The sequence below is a fragment of the Pelmatolapia mariae genome, linkage group LG6, assembly GCF_036321145.2.
Source record: "Pelmatolapia mariae isolate MD_Pm_ZW linkage group LG6, Pm_UMD_F_2, whole genome shotgun sequence".
Classification (NCBI taxonomy): Eukaryota; Metazoa; Chordata; class Actinopteri; order Cichliformes; family Cichlidae; genus Pelmatolapia; species Pelmatolapia mariae.
Genome location: NC_086232.1, coordinates 19619287 through 19642183, shown reverse-complemented (window position 1 = coordinate 19642183; position 22897 = coordinate 19619287). Strand labels below are relative to the sequence as shown.

The window sequence follows — 22897 nt, the reverse complement described above, 5'->3', positions numbered from 1 at the left end:
CTACTAATATTCTGTCAGTCTGCGTGCAAGTTTGAGCTCATTTTCTGACAGTCTCTCTAAGATGTGGTTTACCCGCTTGAATTGAGCAAACTTATTTTTTCCTGAACCTGACTGCCGATTTAAAACTGCAACGAAAAGAAAAGAAGGCGTTCTGGTGATCTTTCCAAACTTTAAGCTTCTTAATTGTGTTAATTAAAATAATTTGATTGTATTTATCAAGCGGTTTCTTCTTTTTAATCAGGACCACAACATTAATTAAAAGTTCATGAGTTGCCTAAGCGTCCTTACCTTGGCCAATGACCTGCAGGCTTTCAGAGCCCCTTCCTAAAGTAGCTTATGCTTTTAGGACAATTGCCAACTTTGCCTGTTCATCCAGTCTTTAGCAAATTTCCCAATCTTTATGACTGGAAATGTAACACAATAATGTAAAAGAGCAACAATGGTGAGAATAAGAATAACCCCCAAACACTGTGAGACTGACTCTTCTGTAAAGTAAGGGTTTGTTGTGCTCAGTGCAGTTTGTGGCCTCAAAAAGCAGGCCACCGAAAGCAGTGGAAATGTATTTTACTCGCAGGTTCACTCAGCTCGGTGAAACCTGGTTTCAGGTACGTGTTTGCTAACTTTCCCCTCCAGCAAACCGCGTCGCGTCGACGGGCTGTGTGGTTGCAGGACCGTGTCATCTCAGTCATGAACCTGTACAGTACCTCCACTCTGGGTTACCCCGTGGGTTCGTCCATGAAGAGATTGCACTGTAGGTGGAGGTGGGTGGGGGTGACGTGACATTCATAACACTCCATAACCTTTTCAGATATTAAAATGGTTTTTATTAATGTCATTCTCTAGTATTAGTCAACACTCCAACTCCATGCTGTTGACCGCATTATAAACAGTGGTTCTTTGTCATGTTGTGCTGAAGTAGTGAGTAACATTTTCTTTTTTGTTTCTAGAGAATCACACCATTCCCTTTGTGCTCTGCACTGCCAAACAAGTACCTGGGACATGGTGTCTTGGACATTTTGTTCCACTTCTTGGTTCCTGAATCACATCAATCACATCCCCATTCTCGGCACATAGTTGTTCAGTTCTCCTTTAAAATAAAGGAAGAAATACTTTGCATGTTTGTCTTTCACTTTTTTTTAGCAGCCTTCTCAACAGCTTGGCGCACTGTTTCAAAACTAAGACCAAGTCACGATCTGAAGCATGGCAGAGTTCAAAAACATATTTTTTTCTAAGGCTTATACCCCTCCCTTTAAGCCAGGTGTCTTCCGATTGGCTGACCCTTGCAAACAAAACGTCTGACCAGCAGAATGGGCGGGGCTTCTGCGCTCACAGCCAGAGCTGCTCTCATGGACAACAATCCACCACGGAAACACAAGAGCAAAGCAAACAGCATACAAAACTTGAAGACAGTTTAAAACACTTTTACATTCAAATCAAAAGACTCTGAAGTATTTGATATTTCAGGAAGCCACCGAAAAACCAAAGATGGATTTTTTCATTTAAGATAACACTTCCTGGATTAACAGAAGCAAAAATCACAGACTTTGTTGATTGCTAAACAACATGTAGGAGTCAGTGGAAAGTCTGTTTCATGATGGACTGATTTTCAGTTCATTCTCACTCATCAATGAAAAAAAAAAAAAACCCAACGAGATCAGTCAATCTCCCGTTTATCAAACGGGACTTCTGAACAGTTTCATACCTTGTTTAATGAAAATGAAAACACTTTAAATGTCTTAACGGAAAACAACATTTTAACAAAGAGTTCCCAGAACAAAAAAGAAAAAAAAAAAGAAAAAAGGATTTTCCCCTTTTCTTTTCACTACGCTGAGGCAGCTTGTGTGGTGAATGCTCTCATGTGAACAAACCACCAAGACACATATTGCACATTGTAATGGGGTATGCTAGTGCCCTCAGTTGGCCAAATTCAAAACTACATTTTTTTTCTGTTAAAAAAAAGAAAAAAGTAATTTAAGTAAATCTCAAGTCCATCCAACATCGGGTACCTCGCAATTATTTCACTTGGTTTATAGCAAAAACTACGTGACCACCCAGCATCACACCTGTGTGATTTTGTTTTTTGGACATGTCCCCCCAGACAGTGGGCGTTAAAATAACAGTCTCCACTATTCTGGGAATCCTTTTCCGCAATATCTTGGATCCCGCAAGCCTGCAGAGAACTGATCATTTACTTAATCTCACAGTCAGACATGGTTTGGGCTTTGCACACACCCTTTCCAGCGACTTCAAAGGCAGCTCCTTTGTAGGTTGCGACGCACTGGCCGTCTGTGCGCAGGTCTGGCTGAACCTGCTCCCACACCTTCTGTTTGGGGTTCAGCTCTTTATCGGGCTCCCCTGCAACAAAGACATCATTGTGAGAAATTAGAATCCTCTGTGTACTTCAGTAAACCTCGACACTTGCAGGGTTTGTGATTCCAGGAGGTTTGCTGCCAGCCTGCTCAAACATTAAAATCGCTGACAGTAAGAACTGCTGTTAACAGCATCCTCATGGAAAGTGGCTACAGGGATTTGCATGCATCCAACCACAAAAGCTCAGAAAAGCCAACGGTGAAGTTTGGGAATGATGTCTGCTCTCAGCCTGCAGTCCGATTCTCACCAAAGGTGCCTCGCAGAGTTGGAGGAAACTTGTGTTTGTGTGTAGAGTCGTGTTAAAGTAGTGCAGTAGTCACAGTCTAAATACTGAGGCTCCATAACACTGATGAAAAGAGGAAAATAATGAGGCGTGTGATCAGCACTATCTGCTGAGCGCACATGTTTGGCTGAGAATAGGTTTAGCAGGAAGCTACAGCAGTGAGGCTGTAGTACCTGGGAATTCCTGGAAAGTCACTCTATCCCCTGGTATCGCTCCGTTTGGAGGATCAAGGATTTCCAGCTTGTCTTGTGACGAGGCACACATGAGCATGGCCTGGTTCACAATTCCTCTCGTCTCCACTGGCCTCACGTTACACAGCAGGACCACCATACGATTCTGCATCTGCACGAAGGGCAGGAGAGTCCACATGTTCAAGCGAGAACAGCAAATGACGGTAAAGTTGATGGGGAAAAAAACAAACATCCGAAATCAAATAGGACGGTATTATTGGAATCAAATTCTCACTCGGTGTTCAGTCTAATTGATTTTTTAATCAAGAACTCTCGAGATGACGAATGCTTGATGTTGAAGAATAATGTCAGTGCTTTTGGCCAGTGCTTTGCAGAGGTGTGAAAAGCTGGAATGTCCTTCCCAGAACTGGTGCTGCAAAGTTAGGCACTTGGGGTCAAAAATCCTAAGAGGCAATCGTGATATTTTAGCCGTACTGGTGACTTTAGTTGTTTAACCCTGGAGAACCCATGGGGTCCGATCCGACCCCATGGGTTCTCCAGGGTTAAAATCAGCCTAAAGAACACTTCAAAAGTGTATGTTTGTCTTTCTGGTGGCAGTATTATAAAACATTACCACTGTCAGCAATTTGAGGATTTTTTTAATGGTATTATTTTTAATCACTTTTTAAAAACTTGGTTATTATTTTTTGTGAGTGTACACAGTATACTAATTTATAACAAAGTAAACATAATAGTGTTTTGGGCTGTTACTGTTCACAGTTAGACAGATCTTCCTCCTTCAAGGTCCTGAGCTTTAAGCGTTCCATCTCTAAAATAAAATAAAGGATACTACATAGAGGTGTTCAAAAACAAACGGAAGATTGACATCGAGGTGTTAAATCTTAACCCTAATTTGAATAACTGAATAGTTAAAAAAAAAAAAAATACAGAGACCAAACTGGACATGTCCTGGTACTTACAACTCCCCCCCCCCCCCCCAACCAAACAAAACTACCATACAGTGATATGGTAGATGACAGTGTTCCTCTAAATATAAGACAGTTAAGTTATGGCTTTTGTTATTTGACCACAAAGTACCCTGACCTGAAATCTGTCCAGCATTTACGGGATACAAACTGGGAGCCAGGCCTTTTCCACTAAGACCAGTGAAATGACCCTCATTCCAGAAGAACAGAGGCGGTTACAGCCAGAATATTCAGTTTGCCCACCTCAGCCATAAAAATAACACACTGATGTTCATGTAGACAAAAATACTAAATCACAATTTTAAGGTGGAAAAAAAAAAGTATAACCTTCACAGATCTTTCCGCTTACCATTATTTTTAATGGTCCGGTCTATGCGACCTTCGTCAGGTACAGTTTTCTCAGTACCTGTAAGCCAGAAAATGTGTGGAGGTTATACTTTTTTTCTTCACAAAGATTTTTCCCACTATGCACCTGTCACTTATTCAGGTGTGGAGTCTTCCTAAATTTGTAAGTTAAAAAAAAGAAAGAAAAATCCTACATTCAGTTTAGTTTACACTGTCGTCCTTCAGAGGGAATCGGCTCAATAGGCCAGCTTAAACTACAGTCACCGGCCACTTCTTAAAGTACACCTTGCTAGTGCTGGTGACTGCAGAGGCCATTTGAATACAGTGAACTCACTGTCATGTTCAAGATAATATCAGGTTTGAGATAATCTGAGCTTTGTGTCATGGTGTGTTATCCTGCTGGGAGCATCCATCCGAAGAGGAGTACACTGTGATCACAAAAGCATGGACGCTGTGGTGTTTACGTCACTTTTTTCCCCTTTATTTTAATACTCAGTTTGAACTTCAGCAGGTGGTCATGACCATGTCTGCATGGATAAATGCAGCAACTTGCTGCCATGTGATTGGCTGATTAAATAAAATTTCTGTTAACGAGCAGCTGAACAGGTGTACCTAACAAAGTGAGTGTGTATAGTGTAACAATTCAAAAGATAGTTACACTGTCAGTATCTTCGTGCTTTGGGCTGTTACTTCGACAAAATGAGTAGTCTGAATATATCACATAGGCTTCAGGGAAACAAAAAAAGTAGATTATTCAGTCATCTAAAACATTGATGACAGGTAAACAGTTTTATCTTGAAATAAATAACACTGGATTAATACTTGATGTTTTACCTGCTCCACAGGTATGTGCTGAGACAGTTCACTGACCACCGTCCTGGGAAAAGCCTCTCCCACATCGATCTGCTCCACGAACAGCCCGTCAGTGTCTGGAAGCTGCTGGGCCGTGACTACACGTCCAATACGAAGGTCCAGGCGGGACACGTCCACCTGCTTCTTTGCCACCTTCGGCACTCCTGGCATGAAAGAAATGCTGCAGTGTCAGCAGGGTACATGGTCTTTCTTTGCAACTGATTTTCCTTATGGTGTGTGCTCCACTAATATAAGAATCGACAGATTTGCTGCATCTGTAAAGAAAATCTTTGCTGTTAAAAATCTAAAGTTTTAAGGATTAATGAAGAAAATGCTCGGTTTGACTCAACTTCCTCACCTTTCACAGGATTCTCCTACGTGATCCATTTAGTAGATGACACAGCTCTCTTTATTACAACTACCACAAACTACAACTATAAACTCAGCTATGTAATACTACCTACAGGTGTCAGGGAGTATTTTGGCTTCAGGTCACTCCTTACTCCATCCATGTGAAGCAACATTAAACCAAAGCAATCGTGGAATCAGAGTTAACTTTAATTTCGTATTCTGCTTGAATGTTGTGCTTTTGGTAAGTTTATGATTCAGGTGGGTGTACTTTGAACACACCACCATCATCATCACCCACGTTCTCAACGGTATGACCCTAAATCGCTGCACCCAGGAGCCAGGTAAACAGACAAAACGCTTGGACGCTCAGCAATCACATGCAGGAGGATAATCAGGGGAAATGGCAAAAGTATGCGGACACTACATATTACACTCGTATGTATATGCAGCCGCTGCATTCCTCATTCTCCAGGCCTCCCGGTGGACGCACCTTTGGGCTTGCCGTATGAGGACACACGGCCTCGGAAACCCATCTCATGAAGCTCCCTGCGCACCGTGGTGGAGCTCACGCTGGCTCCGGATGCGCTCTGAAACTCGGCGGTGAGCGCTTTTATGGAGGGCAAACACTTCTCCAGCGCCACTCTCTCCAGCACTTGGCGATCCTCCTCTTTCAGCTTGTGCGGTCGGCCGCTCCGGGGCAGTGCCGTCGTTATTCCTCCACGCTTCCACTTTAAAATCACGGCGCTGACAGTGGACCGGGGCAGGTTTAACATCGCCGAGATCTCACGGACGGACTTCTTGCACAGGTAGCATCCCACCACGGTGCCCCGCTGAAACTCACTGAGCTCCTCGCTGCGACCCATTGTGCTGCAAATGTTTGCAGACGGCTTTTGCATCGACTCCCACCTCCTCCTCCTTCGCCTCCTCCTCCTCCTTCGCCTCCTCCTCCTCCTTCGCCTCCTCCTCCTCCTTCGCCTCCTCCTCCTCCTCCTTGGAGCTTCGCCCCCCCTTTTCTTCTTCTACGGTTGGCTCTCAGTGCTAATTTTAACTATAGCCCACTATCGGGTATATTACTGCCCCCGTATGATGACTAATAGCAATTCAGTGACACTACGGGCTGGATTGTGTTTCATATGACCTAAAAGTGTTTTAACGTGATGCAAACAAACGAGAAGCAAATAAACAAATAACTCTGGGAAGCTCTTTGTAACACATAGATTGATCCTGCAACATACTTTTCTGTGTTACAGCAACAGGATAAATAATAAAAACAATAATAGTAAAAAAAAAGTATAACATGACCGTAGTTAAGCTCTTATAATGTGAGGTAATTTGTTTACATACACAACGGCGGTCACGGCAGATGCCCACCCCCACCGAGCCTGGTTCTGCCGGAGGTTTCTTGCTGTTAAAAGGAGTTTTCCCTTCCCACTGTCGCCAAGCGCTTGCTGAAAGGTGGTCTTTGATTGTTGGGGTTTTCTCTGTATTCTCTGTATTATTGTAGGGTCTTTACCTTACAGGATAAAGCATCTTAAAACGATGTGATTTGGCGCTATATAAATACAATTTAATTGAGTTCTAGTGCTTTTCTACTCGGGCAGCACCGTGCCACCGTGCTGCCTTTAGCACTGTTGGCTCACAGCAAGAAGGTTCTGAGTTCAATTCCACCATCAGGCTGGGGTCTTTCTGTGCGGAGTTTGCATGTACTCCCTAGGTCAGGGGTGCCCAATCCCAGTCCTCGAGAGCTACTGTCCTGCAGCTTTTAGATGCAGCCCTACTCCAACACAGCTGAATCAAATGGTTTGATTGCCTCTTCAGCATGCCATCAAGTTTGGCAAATGCCTGATAACAATTCATTTGATTCAGGTGTGTCGGAACAAGGATCCATCTAAAAGCTGCAGGACGGTAGCTCTCGAGGACTGGGATTGGGCACCCCTGCCCTAGGTACTCTGGCTTCCTCCCACAGTCCAAAGACATGCAGTTAGTGGGGATAGGTTCATTGGAAACACTAAATTGCCCATATTGTGAATGTGAGCCCGAATTTCTGTCTCTGTCTACGTGTTAGCCCTGCGACAGACTGGTGACCTGTCCAGGGTGTACCTGCCTCTCGCCCTAAGACAGCTGGGATAGGCTGCAGCACACCCCGCGACCCTGAAAAGGATAAGCGGAAGTGAATGGATGGATGCTTTTCTACTCTACTTGAGGCTACTGTTAAAACTACTTTATACAACATGTACCGTCCACCCTCACTTTTTTTTATATGGTTAATACACTCCATTGAATGAATGCATTAAAATTATGCATTGTGTCTGCCAGGTTTCACCTTAGCTAATTGGATTTCCAGAGTGCATTTGTCCTTTCTGGAGCAATTTTCATGAAATTGTATGACAAATGTTCTGGGGTGCTGTGCAGGCTTCTAAGAAGTTTGTGCTCCAGTTTCTGACTGACTGATGGTCCAAACATTTTTTATTTTTATTTATTTTTATTTTTTACATTTTAGCTTCCTTAAATAATTAAAGTTACATCTTCGAGACTTTTAAAAATTTCCACAATTCTTTGGGTTTTTTTTTTTTTCAGATTTTATTTTTCTCATAAAAAAGCAAAATTGCTATTCCGTTTTCCTCCAACTGCACACGATTCTCCCGAACATGTCCTCAGTTTTAATACCTACAGACATGTGAATGTTGCTTGGCTCTAGGACTCTGACACACTATATGGGTGCTCGTTCTCCAAAGTATTTTCCTGCATCTGTTGTGCCTCCATGAAAGCCCCATTAGACATTAGACATTTAAACCTCTTAGTTTGATCTGCAGTGTAAAGTGCTTTCCTCCCTCATTATTATGATGTCAAACTGGCACACCAGTGTGCATTAAACCTTCTCAGTGTAACAGCTTACCATTAAGGGAAGCAACTTGGATTTGTTTACTTCACCACAGATGTCCACAGTGACCACAAATAAGGGAAGTCACAGGAGAACCAAGTTCTTTACTGGCCTCCTACTTTTTGACAAAGGTGACCAAGGAATGCATTAATAAGAGAATGTTGCATACAGCAAATATTCATGTGTCTATGAATATAAGTGTTTGAAAGAGGATATGTTCATATTATTTTCCACATGTGAAATTGCAGATGGATACGAAACACCAGTTTTCACCAAGGTGTCACACGTGATTTTTGAAGTACTAAAGTAAGAACCAGCCAGAACCCGGTCGGTCAAGACATCAAGATGAGAAATTGGGGCTGGATACGCCACACACTCCGAAAACCATCCGACAACGTCACAAGGCAAGCACTGGACTGGAACCCACAAGGAAAAAGGAAAGTGGGGAGATCCAAACAGACGTGGATAAGATCTGTCGAGAGCGTAATGCATAATACCGCCGGAATGACGTGGACCCAGCTGAAGAGAACGGCCCAGAACAGAGTCTGTTGGCGGCCCTATGCTCCACCAGGAGTCTACAGGAAAATTGATTGATTGAAAGTAAGATGACATAGTTAGATTGATTATTTGTCGGAGGAAGACACAATTTTTCCTTTTTTTTTCTTGGTACACCACCACAGTGGAATCAAACTAAATCAAAGAATGAAGATGTGACTGAAGCAGTCACATGATCAGTAAACACTAGGGACCCAGTTCCATTGGGACCCAGAGATGCCCATAACATAACATTAACACTGCCATGTGTGATAGATGACGTGATATGAGATATGTGATATGTAATATGTTCATAAGCTGTTTCTCACCTTCTCCAAATTTTTCCCTTCACATCATTCTGTTTTCATTTGTCCAAAGAGTTGTTTTGTCTGTTTGTTTTCGTTTTCTCAGAACTTTGCAGGCACTTTAAGTTTACAGGGAAAGTCAAAGCTGACCTTCTTGTTTTAGAGTGTAACCAGTGGTTTGCACCTTGTTGTGTATTTAGATTCATAAAGGCGTATCTTTATTCCAGTCAATGATACATCTCATCTCCCTGAGAGTTTTCTTAACTTGCTTAGATGTTGTGAAGTTTTTTTTAACCATAAAAAAAATTCTGTCATCATACACTTTAATCTGGTGTTGCTCAGCTGGCCAGTGCATTCCTTCTTTTTAACAATGGAACAGATTGAGTTGGCTCCAGATCTCTTTGGACCTCATATTGAGAGTTTTAGTGAAAAGTGACAAATCAGCATTTGGAATCCAATCCAGATCTTTTATCTGCTAAATCATGGAATAAAAGAGGAACACATTGATTGAATTGACTGTTTGGTTTTAAAAAAAGTGTCGTTGTCCAACAAGTTTTATATATATATATATATATATATATATCACACTATGTGCTGTCGTTGTTTTTTGTGTGTATCATTTTTTTTATTGTACATAAAACAGACAGGTTTGTAAAAGTTGAAAAAAAAAAAAAAACGATTCAAAGTTATCATAACAGACAGTCAAAGACATTCCTACACATGCATCATGTATAGAACAAGAAAAGAACAGAGACACTCGTAATCACACTTACAATGTTTTTAGGTTACAAAATAGCACTGGTCTCATATCTGCTGGGTATATAGTTTACAATATATTGATACCCTCCACTCCACATCCACAGAGTAAAGATAAAAAAAAAAAAATACAATGATATACTGTAAGCAACAACTGACTCATCTCCCATTTTCATTACTGTAGCCCTCTGTCTTTAAAGCTGTACCTTAAAAGAAGGCTTCAGCCTTCACCATTCACTGGAGTGTTAAAGTGCAATATAGCAATATAGAAAGGTTAACACAATCAGAAAGAGCCACACAGATCAAAAAGAAATAGCACACCCTGGTTAAGCTACCAGTAATAAAACAATGCTGGATAAGGCTTTATTTTACAAGTTAAATACTTCTTGAGGATTTCTCTTTTTTGAAGAGGAAGGAAAAATGATTTGCAAACAATTATTGGGAAAATAGAGTTTTGATGATACGTGACGATTCATTTCAGGTAAGTTCAGAGATAATCGCACTACAAGCAAGAATAAAACTAAACTACATATTATTTATATTACATGCATCATTAATGAAACTATTTTTTATGTAAAATATGTAAGTTTGTTGTTCAATGTAGTTTGATTTTGATTTTTAAAATGTGGCAGGTGGTGAAAAAAGAAAATGTCTCTTTAAGGCAGGATAACTCATTTCTATTGACACTGACCACTTTCACATAAAGTTTAAGAGGAGCTTTATATTTTCCCCAAAAATTGTTGCAATTACATTTTTTCTTTCCAGAAAACATGTTGGAAATGATTTAAATAAGTAATAAAGGTAGTGCGTTAAACAATGTTGAAGTTACAGTTACTGTTAGGGACACTGGTGTTGTTTTCTTCATCAGGACACAAACTCTTATTAGATGAAATAAGCTGACATGTCTTCGGTGTTTGGGTTCATTTATTCCTCAGAGAAAGTTGTTAGTAAAATGTTGTAAACAGACAAAACTGAGAGACCTTCATCACGCAGTTTAAGTTGCTCTGTAAAAAAAAGGCCTTAAACTGTGGAAAACCTTGTTTTTATTTTTTACTTTTGAACTTGGCAACACAACCAAAGCCCAGCCATGTAGCACTGTAAATAAATGCACCTTGCTTTACTTTGTCATTGTACCAACTAAGCAAACAATTAAATGGAAGCCTTAGAGACATGATGATAGAAAAGAAAATCCAAGAGTTTAAAATATCAGAGGGTAAAACAAACAACTTTTGGGTATGCCTTTGTATTGTGCTGTTCGATTTTTAGCCTGAGCTCATGTAGCATGAGGGGATTAACGATCCCAGTAGGCTGAGATTTCAGCTGCTATGTCTCTAGTGAGAATCAGGTTCTTTGTTAATCTTCATGTCCTCAACACAAAAGAAATGCAGTCTGTCAGATGATTTAAAAGTCTGATTTACTTTTATTATATAAGTGCTTATAAAAATGGAAATTTGTGAAATCTTCCAGTTAAGCGAGGAAACTTAAAAACTGTCAAACTTACACCTGCAGGTATTATATCAAAATGAAAAACTGCAGACACAACCTGAATATTTTAACTTTTTACTTTACGGACTCTTTTACTAGAGTGTAGTGTTCATAGCTATCAAATAAAGAATTACAATATAAGCCTCCTTAAAACCAGTTATTTCTTAAACTTAGATATTTGCACATACAGATATTGACTGACCAAAGCAAGAATGAGTTTGATCATAAGCCTTAAATAATAGAGTCAGCTGCAGGAGCTCTTGGAAATGACCAAAGAGAGAACCAGCAGTTAGAGCCCGATGGCTCCAATGACTAAATTGGTGGGTTTGTGCTTCTTCAGTGTGCATGTCTGCAGGAATGTGAGAGGAAATGGACCCAAATGAGCTTTAAATTCAGCTATGTGCACATTTACAAGACCTTCTTTAAAAAGCAATTAATCAAAAAAACAAAGCAAAAAACAAACAAAAAGAAACCTAGATGAAAAAACAACAACAACAAAACAATAAATGTAATTGCATTAACAGCCAGCTTCCACTCTGGAGCCCATGCTGAGTTAGCTACATTCTTTTTTCAAAAACAGTCTTTTTAGAGTAGTGTTGAGTTTGGGATAAAGAAAACAAGTTTATTGATAAAATGCTGAAAATAATTATTTCATAATCATAATAATAATTTCATAATTTTGACCACTTGGTGGCAGCAGAATCAAGTAAACAGAAGAGAACACAATAAACTTCAGTCTTGGTCTTCATCTGATCCCGATAGAATAATGTTTTGTGTCATTTGTTTGGCTCTGGGCAGGTAGTCTAGACTGAGGAATGATTTTCTGAAAACAAATGATCCTCTGAGAGCAGTGAGAGCAAACCAACTGTAAGACAATGAGCTCAAACCATAGTCTGCATATAAATGATGGACACGACTGCTACGATGTAACCCGTTGGTTTGAGTCCTGTTTTGGAGCCTCGAGCTGGAAGTAAGAAATGGAGGAAAAGGAAAAGGAAAGGAGCTGACCGGCAACCCAACGATGCTGCACAATCTCAAGGGATCATTTTCTCATAGTCTTTTAAGCATTCAGAATTTCCCTTGCCCCCTGCTGGCCATTAGAAAGAATGCAGGTTTAAGGCACTGTCTTCACTTTCACAAATGGGGAGGTTTGTCCATTTTTTTATATACAGACTGTGGCTGAAACTCATTGTAAAGTTTCAAAACACTGAAGAGTTGAGTGTCTTCACTATAACAACATATTTGTTAATAATATAAAAGAATCTGTTATAGCTGCTATATTTTTGTACGTATTCATGGGTTTTAAAAGCACTGAAGCTGTGTTTTACCATAAGTTGTCACATGCCTTCTCAATGAAAATATTTAGTTATATTAAATTCAGAACCATTTTTGTACATGTGCTTCCAAACTGTAGTAAGATAGCTGTCTTATTTTTAACATTTCCAAATGCTGTTTATTTCTTTCCACTTTTTTGCAGATCCGTGCTAAAAACCCCGTGAGAAAGGTACATCGATGCTGTTTGGCAAAACTAGCCAGTTTAGTGTAAACTCACTCCAAGACTGTAAATGTTTCCATGCTGGTAACTGTTCATGCCAGGACAAAGAAAAAATGCTTGGGGCAGAGAATTCCTTGAATGAACCCGAGCCCTGCCTCCTTTATTATCTAACACGGTCTTTTCAATTGACATAACTCATTGCCCTGATGTTATTTATTAGGGTGGTAATCACGAAAAGATTTAGTGTAATTCCAGCCTGTCAGCCAAGGCAATTAACTTTAATGACAAATAACAATGGCTAATATGCAAAAGACAAGCTTGGCACAAAGACTTGTTGACATATTTATATTGGCTGGTTTGTGTAGGCTTGTATAGGGAAGTGTGCACAGTGGGAGAAATTGGTAGTGACAACTGCTATAGCTACAGCTACAGCTACAGCTGTGTTTAGCAGCAGTGAGAACATGATCCCTTACTTCACATGTTGTGAATAATTAGCAGCAGTTTCAGCAGGGCAGAGGGTGACATCACTTCAAACTGCTTAGGACAAGCTATGATTGTCAGATGTGAGGACAGAAACATCTAGCTTGTGTTTGCTCATTTGTCTCTCCATGACAGGAATATTTAGTCGGTAAAGTCGAAGTTTTAAAAACTAAGATCCACAAAATAGTAACAAAAACAATTACACTTAGAAATTCTGAAATTACAGCTCGTGTGCCTTCATATTCCAAATTCTTAATGCCATGCGACCACAACAGAGCTAACATTCAAGTCTGAAGCTGAAGAACTGCTGGTGGAAAGTCACACCAACTGTTGGAGAATCAGAAGAAAACCACTCAGGTGCTCTCCTAATGCGCTATGCAGGTGCACGCCATATCGGTACAACTTCTGGATTTGTTGGCAGTGATCTTGTACCAGGAAGTCAAAGAATCCACTCGTATTTTTCTATTGATTAAAGCTGGAAAATGGTGTGCAGAAGGCCTTGCTTTTTCTTCGGCAGCAGGTTTGGTTTGTCTCACTCAAGACAAACAACTGTGAAGGGCTCATACACCTCCAGAGTTACCATATGTGTAGTTTGGATGCTAGGTTTCAGGATGTGAAAAGACTGAATGTACAAAATGTTGGTCACCACATGGTGAGGGGTGTGACTAGCCATCCTGGCATCAGGAAATGAGCGAGCTAAATATCCATAGATGCAGGGATGAATCCGTTTTTTTAGTCAAGTGAAGAAAGAACCAGGTATTTTGTGCTGCTATCACTTGTATTGCTCATTTACATTCATCTTCAGCCGGGTCACATCATCACTGGATAATCTCGGGGAGCACCCTGATCACCCAGTCCTGCTTTTTTCCTCCTTGTCCTATGAGTTTTGTGCTATTTGTCTCAGCTCTGATTGGCTCTGGACTTGGTGGCATCACATTCCTGCTCAGTGGATAGGTCTAATTCAGACATGCCTACCTCAATGCCCACGATGATTGAAGTGTCTGAATCACTGCTCAGTGGAGGCTGGTGCTCACCTGAAGGGCAAGAGAGCAAGTTGATACATTAACTGAGACATCACAGGCAGTTGAGTCTTTAATACTTTTGGCTAATGTCATCGCCACTAAAACATGTGGTAACTGATTTTTCAACCTTTTTTTTAGAGCCAGCAGAAACATGTTTTGAACACACTAACAAGGCACCTTTGAATGAATATAGAAAAGTTGAAATTCATGAGAAACATTACCATTTAGAGTGGCGGTTTGGGCATCTGTTACATGTAAGTATTACTTTTACTCGCACTTTTCCAAAGGAGAGTAAAATCTGTGGCTCTTCAGCTGCAGCTAGTTCATTAATTGTGTCAGCTGTTTAGAAGACAGCGGGAAATGCAAGTTTTAGATTACTCCTTCATTTTTGTCACACTGTTGTCACATTGTTCCGTCTTGGCATCAGGCTGCCATCTGTTCAGTAACAACTTTATTCTGCAACTTGACAAGAACCCAAGGGGCTATACGCCAGGCTATAGTCCACCATATTCTGGTTTGGCCCAGGGCTTTGCTGGAGGCAGAGTGGGAGGAGGTTAGGTGTGTGCATGAGGACATACACAAATATCCCACAATGCTGTTCCAAATTAAATACAAGGGCAAAATGCATAGTGTGAAGGCTGCGGTTAGTTCACGCCTGACGCATCCCTAATTCTGGGGACAGATTGGCCAGGTTTTAATAACCTGTTGGGGCAGTGTGTGAGGATGCGTTCATGACCTTTATCAACGTGTAGCGTCTGCACTGCACTCACTCATGACACGGAGTCATCCGATGGTGACTGTGGGGAGGAGTTACAACCCCATGGCAGAGTATATACCTTCTTCCAGCCCAAAGTTACTCGCCAGGTGGCAAGGACCCTTTGTGGTAACTCGGAAAGTGGGGGTCCTAAACCGTGAAGTGGTATGGTCAGACAGTGGAGGAACCACACAGATATATCACGTCAACCTCCTCAATGCATGGAAAGAGGCCGAAACCGCTTCTCTGGTGAGTCTGGCTACAGAAAGAGATGAATTGAGCCCGGAGGTGCAAAATTCCACCATTTCCGCCCCCTTCCGTTGTGATGACCATCTCACACAGGCCCAGAGAGCAGATTTTGAATTTTGAAACGCGCCCTGGCATGACAGTGCATTCACAGCCCTACAGGTTACCTGAGCATAAGAGACAAATTGTTTAGAAAGAATTGGCTGAAATGAAATTTTCTCTTTTCAGAGAAAACCCTGGACATTTTTGTGTGGGAAAATCATCAGCAGGTCATCAGTTTCTGAAATATTAGCCCATCTCATGCCAACAACTATATAATGATTCCACATTCAAAGTCACTTAAATCCCCTTTCTTCCCCATTCTGATGCTTAGTACAGCAGGCTGTTTTGACCATGTCTATGCATAAGTGCACTAATAACTATAATATACTAATAATTAACTGCATTAATGAACAGTTGGTGTAACCCATAGATGTGTGTGATGTTACCAAAGCGGACTGAGCAACCTTCCTACCACCAACCTTGAAAAACTGCATGCAAGTGTACAGAAAACAACTGGTGCTGTCATACAGACAAATGATGCTCTCAAATGTTTTTTTTCCCTTCTCTCCTGCTGAACTGTGGAGAGGGTTTCGAAGCAGAAAACGAAGCTGGGAGTTTTAAAAGAATAGAATAGCCCGTCATTGTCATTGTACATGTATAATGAAATTGTGGACATGTACAGAGTGTTCCAAAGTATGCTTCAGTGCTTATGTGATGGTTGAATGGCATCCGTGTCAGATACGCAAACGTGAAAAAGCAGATTATGAACTTTTGCTCAAGCTCATGTTTCATGTTAAACAGAAACAGGTTTGTTCAGCAACTAACAATGTTTTCAGTCTTCATATAAGCATGTGAGCAATGCATTAAGACAGAAGTCCTATAGTCCAGAAATCAGGGTCTTTTTACCTGCACTAAATGGCTGACTGAAAAGAGTGATAGCTACATTACTAGTCCTGCTAATTACTCAGGGTAAAGAGCAACATGACTGGCACTTCATCACTGCCAAGCCGCTACAGCAGAAATCCTGGCAGATCAGCTTGTTTATCCCGTGCTGACTGCCTGTCAGTGCCATCGTCTGTTTGCGCACTGGTGCACTAGCCGCAACATACGATTTATTGGGTCCGATTTACATTCTCATTGCACTCGACTACGATCTGTGCCTCTGGTAAACTGATATACTACCTCTCAATTAACTTGTTATGTGTAAGTAAACGTAAGCATTAGTCATAAACTTAAATCAGCAGGTTTATGATACTATGTTTTGCAAGCAGGAAAAATTGTGAAACACTATTGGATTTATTATCATATAAAGAAAGAGTAACAAAATGCCTTCTTTGTTTTTTCCTTCATTTAACAACTGCTTAAAAAAACATGCTGCTACAAAAAACCCTTAAAACTCCCCACTCCCTGTTCTGGTACAATGTAAAATTGTTTGGCTTCAGAGATCATGTTCGGAAAAACACATAAGAGCTTCTGCATGAACTCACACCCATAAACACATGCTGCAAAGTGCTAATAGCTTGCAGCTATTAGGCAACACCGCAGCCCTTAGGTGATTATATAACTTACAGAAATGCAATGAACGAAGGGTTTAGGTAGGTTAGTTAGTGACTTTCTTGAGTTTTTCCTCTTGTTTTCATCTTAGACAGGAGGACTTGAATTGGGAAACACTGACCAAGTGGCTGCTGACCTCATGTGTATTTAATTTGAAAACAATCAAACATGGATGCATTAAACGTCACAAAGGGCAGGCTGTTGGAAAACAGATTTTCTTAATTGTGTTAAAGTAAGTGTGAATTAGCACTGGATTTCCCCAACTCCTCAGAGTAATATATGTGCCTGGAGGAAGTACTCAGACATCAGTACTTTCATATATTACACACACACAAAAACCCTAAGCCTCTCTAAGATGCTCTTTTTATACCCATTGTGTAACTGACCTGTTGCCAAGTAACCTAATTAATTTTTCCTACAGCTGTTTCTTTTTATCACCACTTACTTTTCCAGCCCTTTATTGCCTCCATCCCAACTTTTTTCACGTGTTGCTGCCATCAAATTCAAAATGAGCTACTATTTTTCTTAAAATATGAGTTTATGGAAATCTTTGCATTGTTTTTATTTACATTTAACACAGAATCTCAACTTTTTCAGAATCAGGTTTGTACTGTCCACCACTGTCACAGGCTGCTATAAGTAAAAAATGTCTGTACGCACTGCTGGCAAAGATACGGCTCTCCCCCGCCTGAAGCGCTGAGTCTGTCTCAGGATGGAGTGCCGGCAGGTCTATTCCTCTTTCTGCTGGATCCAACACTACCGAGCTCTCGTTAACTGTGATTTCGCTCGCTCCACTAATGGGGTTGGTAGGCGGACCCCCGACAGACATCTCGTAGTCTGGAGGAACCTCATCCGAGCAGTCCGCGCTAAACTGGAACATATCAGAGGCATGCTAATGTCTTTATCACTGTCAAAGCTTTATGTAAGGTTTGATTAGTTACATTATCAATTTATCATTATCACTGTGTGATAAAGCAAAACAACCCACTGGGATTCCCAGGGCTTTGAGGATGTTCATTTTGCACATGGGACACGTTCGGTGGTCTTGGAGCCACGGGTCTACACAGTGCTTATGGAAGAAATGTCTGACCAAACAAGACAGCAGTGCAAAAAACATATATTACAGTGCATGTGCTTTTTTTCCCCACAGAAAATAAATATATGTAAGGTATAAATAAAAGTTACCTGCATGGTAATATCCTTACAACATCATTAGGCTTATAACCTTCAATACAAACTGCACAGTTGTCAAAGTCGGACTCTGTTTCCTTAAACAAGACAGAAAATAAGAGGCCAACAAATTCTTTAAAAATGATCTAATTCATGTCATGTAATTCAAACATAAATAAGAAGACTTTTGTGGCTGTATGTGTACTTTTAGACTTGAGTTACCTTGTCTCCTCTTTTGATAGTGCGCAGTTGAAGTTTACTCATGGCTTTTTTGGCAGCATCTCCCAAACGCCTCTGTATGAAAAAGACACAGATACAAAAAATTACTTTGTTAACAACATTTAAATATGTATATATATATATATATATATATATATATATATATATATATATATATATATATATATATATATATATATATGTATATATATATGTATATATATATATATATATATATATGTATGTATATATATATGTATATATATATATATATATATGTATGTATATATATATATATATATATATATATATATATATATATATATATATATATATATATATATATATATATATATATATATATATATATATATATATATATATATATATATATATATATATATATATATATATATATATATATATATATATATATATATATATATAACAATTCAAGAATTTACATGGTCTTTTAAAACAAAGTAGCCTTGGTTAATAGTGTGTAATGGCTTACAATGACAAAAAGCTGATAAAGTTTCATCTTTTTTGATGAAATCAACTAAGATCAACCGTGCTGTTCCTCGTACTATGTGATGCTATCTCATCAACATGGAACAAAATCTCAGCACCTTGTTAAAGGAAGAGTTTGGACCCCCTTTTGAAGGCAACAGGGTGTCCAAACCTGTACGAGCAAGGTGCACCCAATAAAGCGGCAGGTGACCATGTGAAAAACACTTGATGTTACTTGACTTGATTGGTTGTCTGCTTTTGTATAACAATAAAACAGATTCAGAAAATGTTTCAACCAATTATGTTTCTGCAAAGAGGCTAAACTAAAGATCTCAAAAGCAACCAGGAGACGTCACCAAGTAAACATCGGCCTGAATTTGAAATGTTTTCAAAAGTCTCAGCAATATAAACGACAGATGTGTGAATAAAGGAGTCATTAGTTAGTAAGTGTAGATATAGATACACGACATATAGATAAACTCATCCATCTGTTAATGACCCCATTTCCACAATCTGGATTAAAACAAAAACTCGATTCATTGAGTTGTATTATAATAACAGACAGTCGTGCTTCAACTGCTCAAAGTCTGTCTCACATTATGAATTGAAAGCAGATTTGTTCATTATTGCAGCTGTACCCTTTTAACAACATTAATCAGTATAATTCAAATTGAAAACACAAACAATAGTTGTCACAGCCACGGCCCCTATCATAACAGCCGTGGTGATGGATCGTCATTACAGACGTCACTACAATGTCAGAGCAGCCCATTCATAAAGAGATGGCAAAAAACCCAACAAGAAAGGTATTTGCACAGTTTGATGGTTCACTGGGCTGCCATGCTCGTGTTCAGCCAGGTGTCAGGCTAATTTTGGATCTTTCCTTACGTTCACACTGGAGCAGGGCCATATGGGAAAATCCACCACACGGCTGCAACACTATCCCCGTCGGACAGAAACACATCGGCTGCACACAGACATACCTGGTTGCGATCTCGTGCGTTAGCGTAGCGGAACCTCTGGATGTAGTAGAAGACGAGCCAGGCGAGGGAGATGATCATGAGGACGATGAAGGAGATGGACACAAACACCACGGACGTTCTGCTCACGTACTTCTGCAGGTTGCGGGTTCCTATAGTTATCTGCAACATGATCACGATGCGCTGCTCGAGCAAGGTCACGATTTCACGGCCTTTATGCTCCGGGATCATGATGGCCACAACATCGCCTGTATCTACACAACACGCAACACAGGAAGTACAAGTTGAGACATTCAGGAGATGAATCAGTGCTGCAAGTGAGGAAATAAAATAACTCTTTATCTTGTGCAAAATGTTTACTTTTAAAATATTGATTTATTATTTTCTAACACAAAAATACTTGCTCATAGGGGTCATATGACTGTCGGGGTTTTCTCTGTTTTCTTTGTACTATTGTAGGGTCTCTACCTTACGATATAAAGCACCTTGAGGCAACTGTTGTTGGGAACTGGCTCTATATAAATAAAACTGAACTGAAAAATTTTGTTTTCTTTGTTCTTTTTTTAAAAACAAACTTTAAGAAGTTTGAAAGTACAGGATTTTATTATTTAGCTGGTTGAAATCCATTTTATTATACTTGACTTTGTTTTGAGTACAATTATTTTTTGCTATTTGTATATATTTAAATACAGTGCTTGCATAGCATTTATTTCATTGCTTAGTAAAATTAATTTAAATATCTAACAATAAATTATCAAGTGAAAAGGTTTTTTGATCACAATTTTATTTTGTTTGCAAAAAAGTATACTTTTGTTATTATTTAAACTCTTATAACCTAATGCACATAACAAGGTCATAATAAAATATCGTGATATTTAGAATGATTTATTATATGTAAGAAACATACTGCCATATATGTAACTTTTTTATATGTTGAAAATACACATTTTATACACACTTTTAAGAACCAAGTTTCTAGTTAAATCATTAAGGTGACCTTGGTGGATGCAAGCCAGATATAATGGATTGTTAACATGATCCCACTCTACATCCCTACAAAGTTTTTTTTTAGAATTCATTCAAAGCTTTTCGAGCTATCATGAGAGAGTGATGACACACGCACGCAAACGCCACCAAAAACGTAACCTCATTGGTGGAGGTAGTAATGGCTATTCACAGGGCAAACAACAAATATTTCATTTTATACAAAAAAAATGGAGTTAGGCAAAACAGTATGCACCGATAAATCCAATAAAAAGTAAACACAAAGGCAGATATTTGCATACAGCACACAGAGTAGGCTACAAATCATTAGACTACTTTATATTTTACTGAGAAAATTGCCAACCACAACCCGAGCATTTAAAAACAGTGCTTCGGAGCAGAGGAGGTGATAAAACTCTGCCGGCTCAGACTGGTGTGTGCTACAGTAAAGAGGAATCTTGAGCAGGCTGCTGGGAGCTTAGACAGGACAGATGAACTAAAGCCTCACTCTCGGTGTCGGAGGCTTCCTGCCAGCAACCATCTGTTGATTTGCTTGTTGTGCACAATGAAGGATTATGTAATACAGACGCTCTGAGCATCTCTCATTAAGGGAGAGACTTTAAATTGTACTTTGAGCTGCTTTTTTTTTTTTCTTTCTTTTTTTACAGTTTTCTTCTGTCTTTAAACTACTTGTTGTTCTTGTAAAACACTTAGTCACACGATTTTTATATATGAGAATGCAGTGATGCAGTGATTCATGAAAGACTCCCAGGGAGAAAGGATATATTTACAATGTATGATTTTTATGGGTTTTAGTATCAGATGACATTGTGCTTTGTATAAGCCTCTTAACGCAGCTACAATTAGAGTAATTAACGGGGTGGCTGCTCAGCAGTGGTCGAGCGGCTCCTCCTGTTCACATGATCCTCGACCAAGATACTGAACAACAGAGTTTGAGTGTGTGCGTGTTAGAAAAAAGGCATAGATCAAAATTGCTGTATGAATGTGCGCATGATTGGGTGAATGAGCTTGTAGTGGAAAGAGGTTTAGGTAGCCACCCTGAGTATAAAGGTCCTACATAAGTACCAGTCCATTTACAATTTTGAAGGCATGGAACATATTTATAAACTGGAAACTCATATGCCGTAACATTGCTACATCATTCATCATTCTTAAGTTCTTGTACTGAGTTGTACAGGGAATTACATTACATTTTAAAATTGTTGTAATGAACCATTTATGATTTTAATTACTACTTTAAGTCACAATTTTCTAATCTGAATCATGTTACGTTGAATATTGTGACATTGGGCCACTTTAGAACAGCCACTTAAACAAACCTGTGCATGTGTTTGGATGGCAGGAGGAAGCCGGAGTACCCACAGAGAACCCACACAGGCACAGGAAGCACATGCAAGACCCTGCCGCCCGGCATTTTGAATGATCAATATTAAATACTACATTAAAAAAAATATACCTAATTCCAGACTTAAAAGCAATCTTTTACAGACTCTGAAATGGGGACATTTGTATCTGTTGTGAAAATCCAGCATTAATCTGCCCTGTGTGATGAGGAAATGACACATCGGACAAAATGACCGTAGAACTCAGTTTCTAGGCACACGCTCCCCATGGTGGGTCACACCTTGTATCTGTCACTAGAGAGAGTGGCTTTATTCCCACTGCCATCCCAACAAGCATCTCAAATACACCGAGTACTGCACAGGACTGTTTAAATATCCCAGTGATTTAAATGCTATGAATCCATCACAAAGATAGCATGAGAGTAATAATAATAATAACTCCCAGTCAACAGCTTCTATATTTTACACGACAAAAGATTAAAGACTCAAAGTTTTAGTGATTTATGTCAGGATCCGCAAAGTGAGTTTCAAGCCAAGAAGCTTATAAAAAAAAAACAAAAACAAAAACAAAAAAAACAGGAAATGTTTTTTTGTTTTTAATTTATCAGGATTCATCACTTAGCGTTTAAAGTGCATTGAAAGAACTGGGCATTATATTCATCATCCAACTGGCAGTGTTTTCAATATTAGCACAAACACAACTATTAGATGGCAGCTTTCTCATAATGAGCTTATTCGTGCTGGAGTTTCTAAAGCAAA

General features: G+C 39.6%; 2 protein-coding genes across 2 annotated transcripts in view; both read right to left on the bottom strand.

The window, feature by feature from the left end:
* Nucleotide 1: 1 nt before the first annotated feature.
* On the bottom strand, nt 2-6283 carry aimp1a (aminoacyl tRNA synthetase complex interacting multifunctional protein 1a). Its single transcript, XM_063475221.1, has 4 exons — nt 5848-6283; nt 4989-5170; nt 2827-2995; nt 2-2355 (listed from the first exon to the last, which is right to left on the bottom strand). Exons 1-4 carry the CDS (start codon nt 6251-6253, stop codon nt 2189-2191), a joined length of 924 nt encoding a protein of 307 aa, XP_063331291.1. The 5' UTR covers nt 6254-6283; the 3' UTR covers nt 2-2188.
* Nucleotides 6284-9698: 3415 nt separating this feature from the next.
* rnf150a (ring finger protein 150a) overlaps nt 9699-22897 on the bottom strand; it is a 20691-nt gene continuing 7492 nt past the window's right edge. Inside the window, exons 2-7 of the mRNA XM_063476109.1 lie at nt 19794-20044; nt 18304-18375; nt 18097-18179; nt 17900-17996; nt 17572-17782; nt 9699-14327 (exon numbers count right to left, since the gene is read on the bottom strand). Coding sequence (XP_063332179.1) covers nt 14194-14327; nt 17572-17782; nt 17900-17996; nt 18097-18179; nt 18304-18375; nt 19794-20044 — 848 coding nt within the window. The 3' untranslated portion in view covers nt 9699-14193. The remainder of the gene's footprint in view (nt 14328-17571; nt 17783-17899; nt 17997-18096; nt 18180-18303; nt 18376-19793; nt 20045-22897) is intronic.

What these genes read in the sequence shown, in the direction of transcription:
- aimp1a (XM_063475221.1), bottom strand. Translation starts at nt 6,253, where the DNA reads ATGCAAAAGCCGTCTGCAAACATTTGCAGCACAATGGGTCGCAGCGAG. An exon ending in CTCATACGGCAAGCCCAAAG is followed by an intron (nt 5,171 to 5,847) that starts GTGCGTCCACCG and finishes CTTTCATGCCAG; the next exon opens with GAGTGCCGAAGGTGGCAAAG. An exon ending in GACTTTCCAGGAATTCCCAG is followed by an intron (nt 2,356 to 2,826) that starts GTACTACAGCCT and finishes TCTTTGTTGCAG; the next exon opens with GGGAGCCCGATAAAGAGCTG.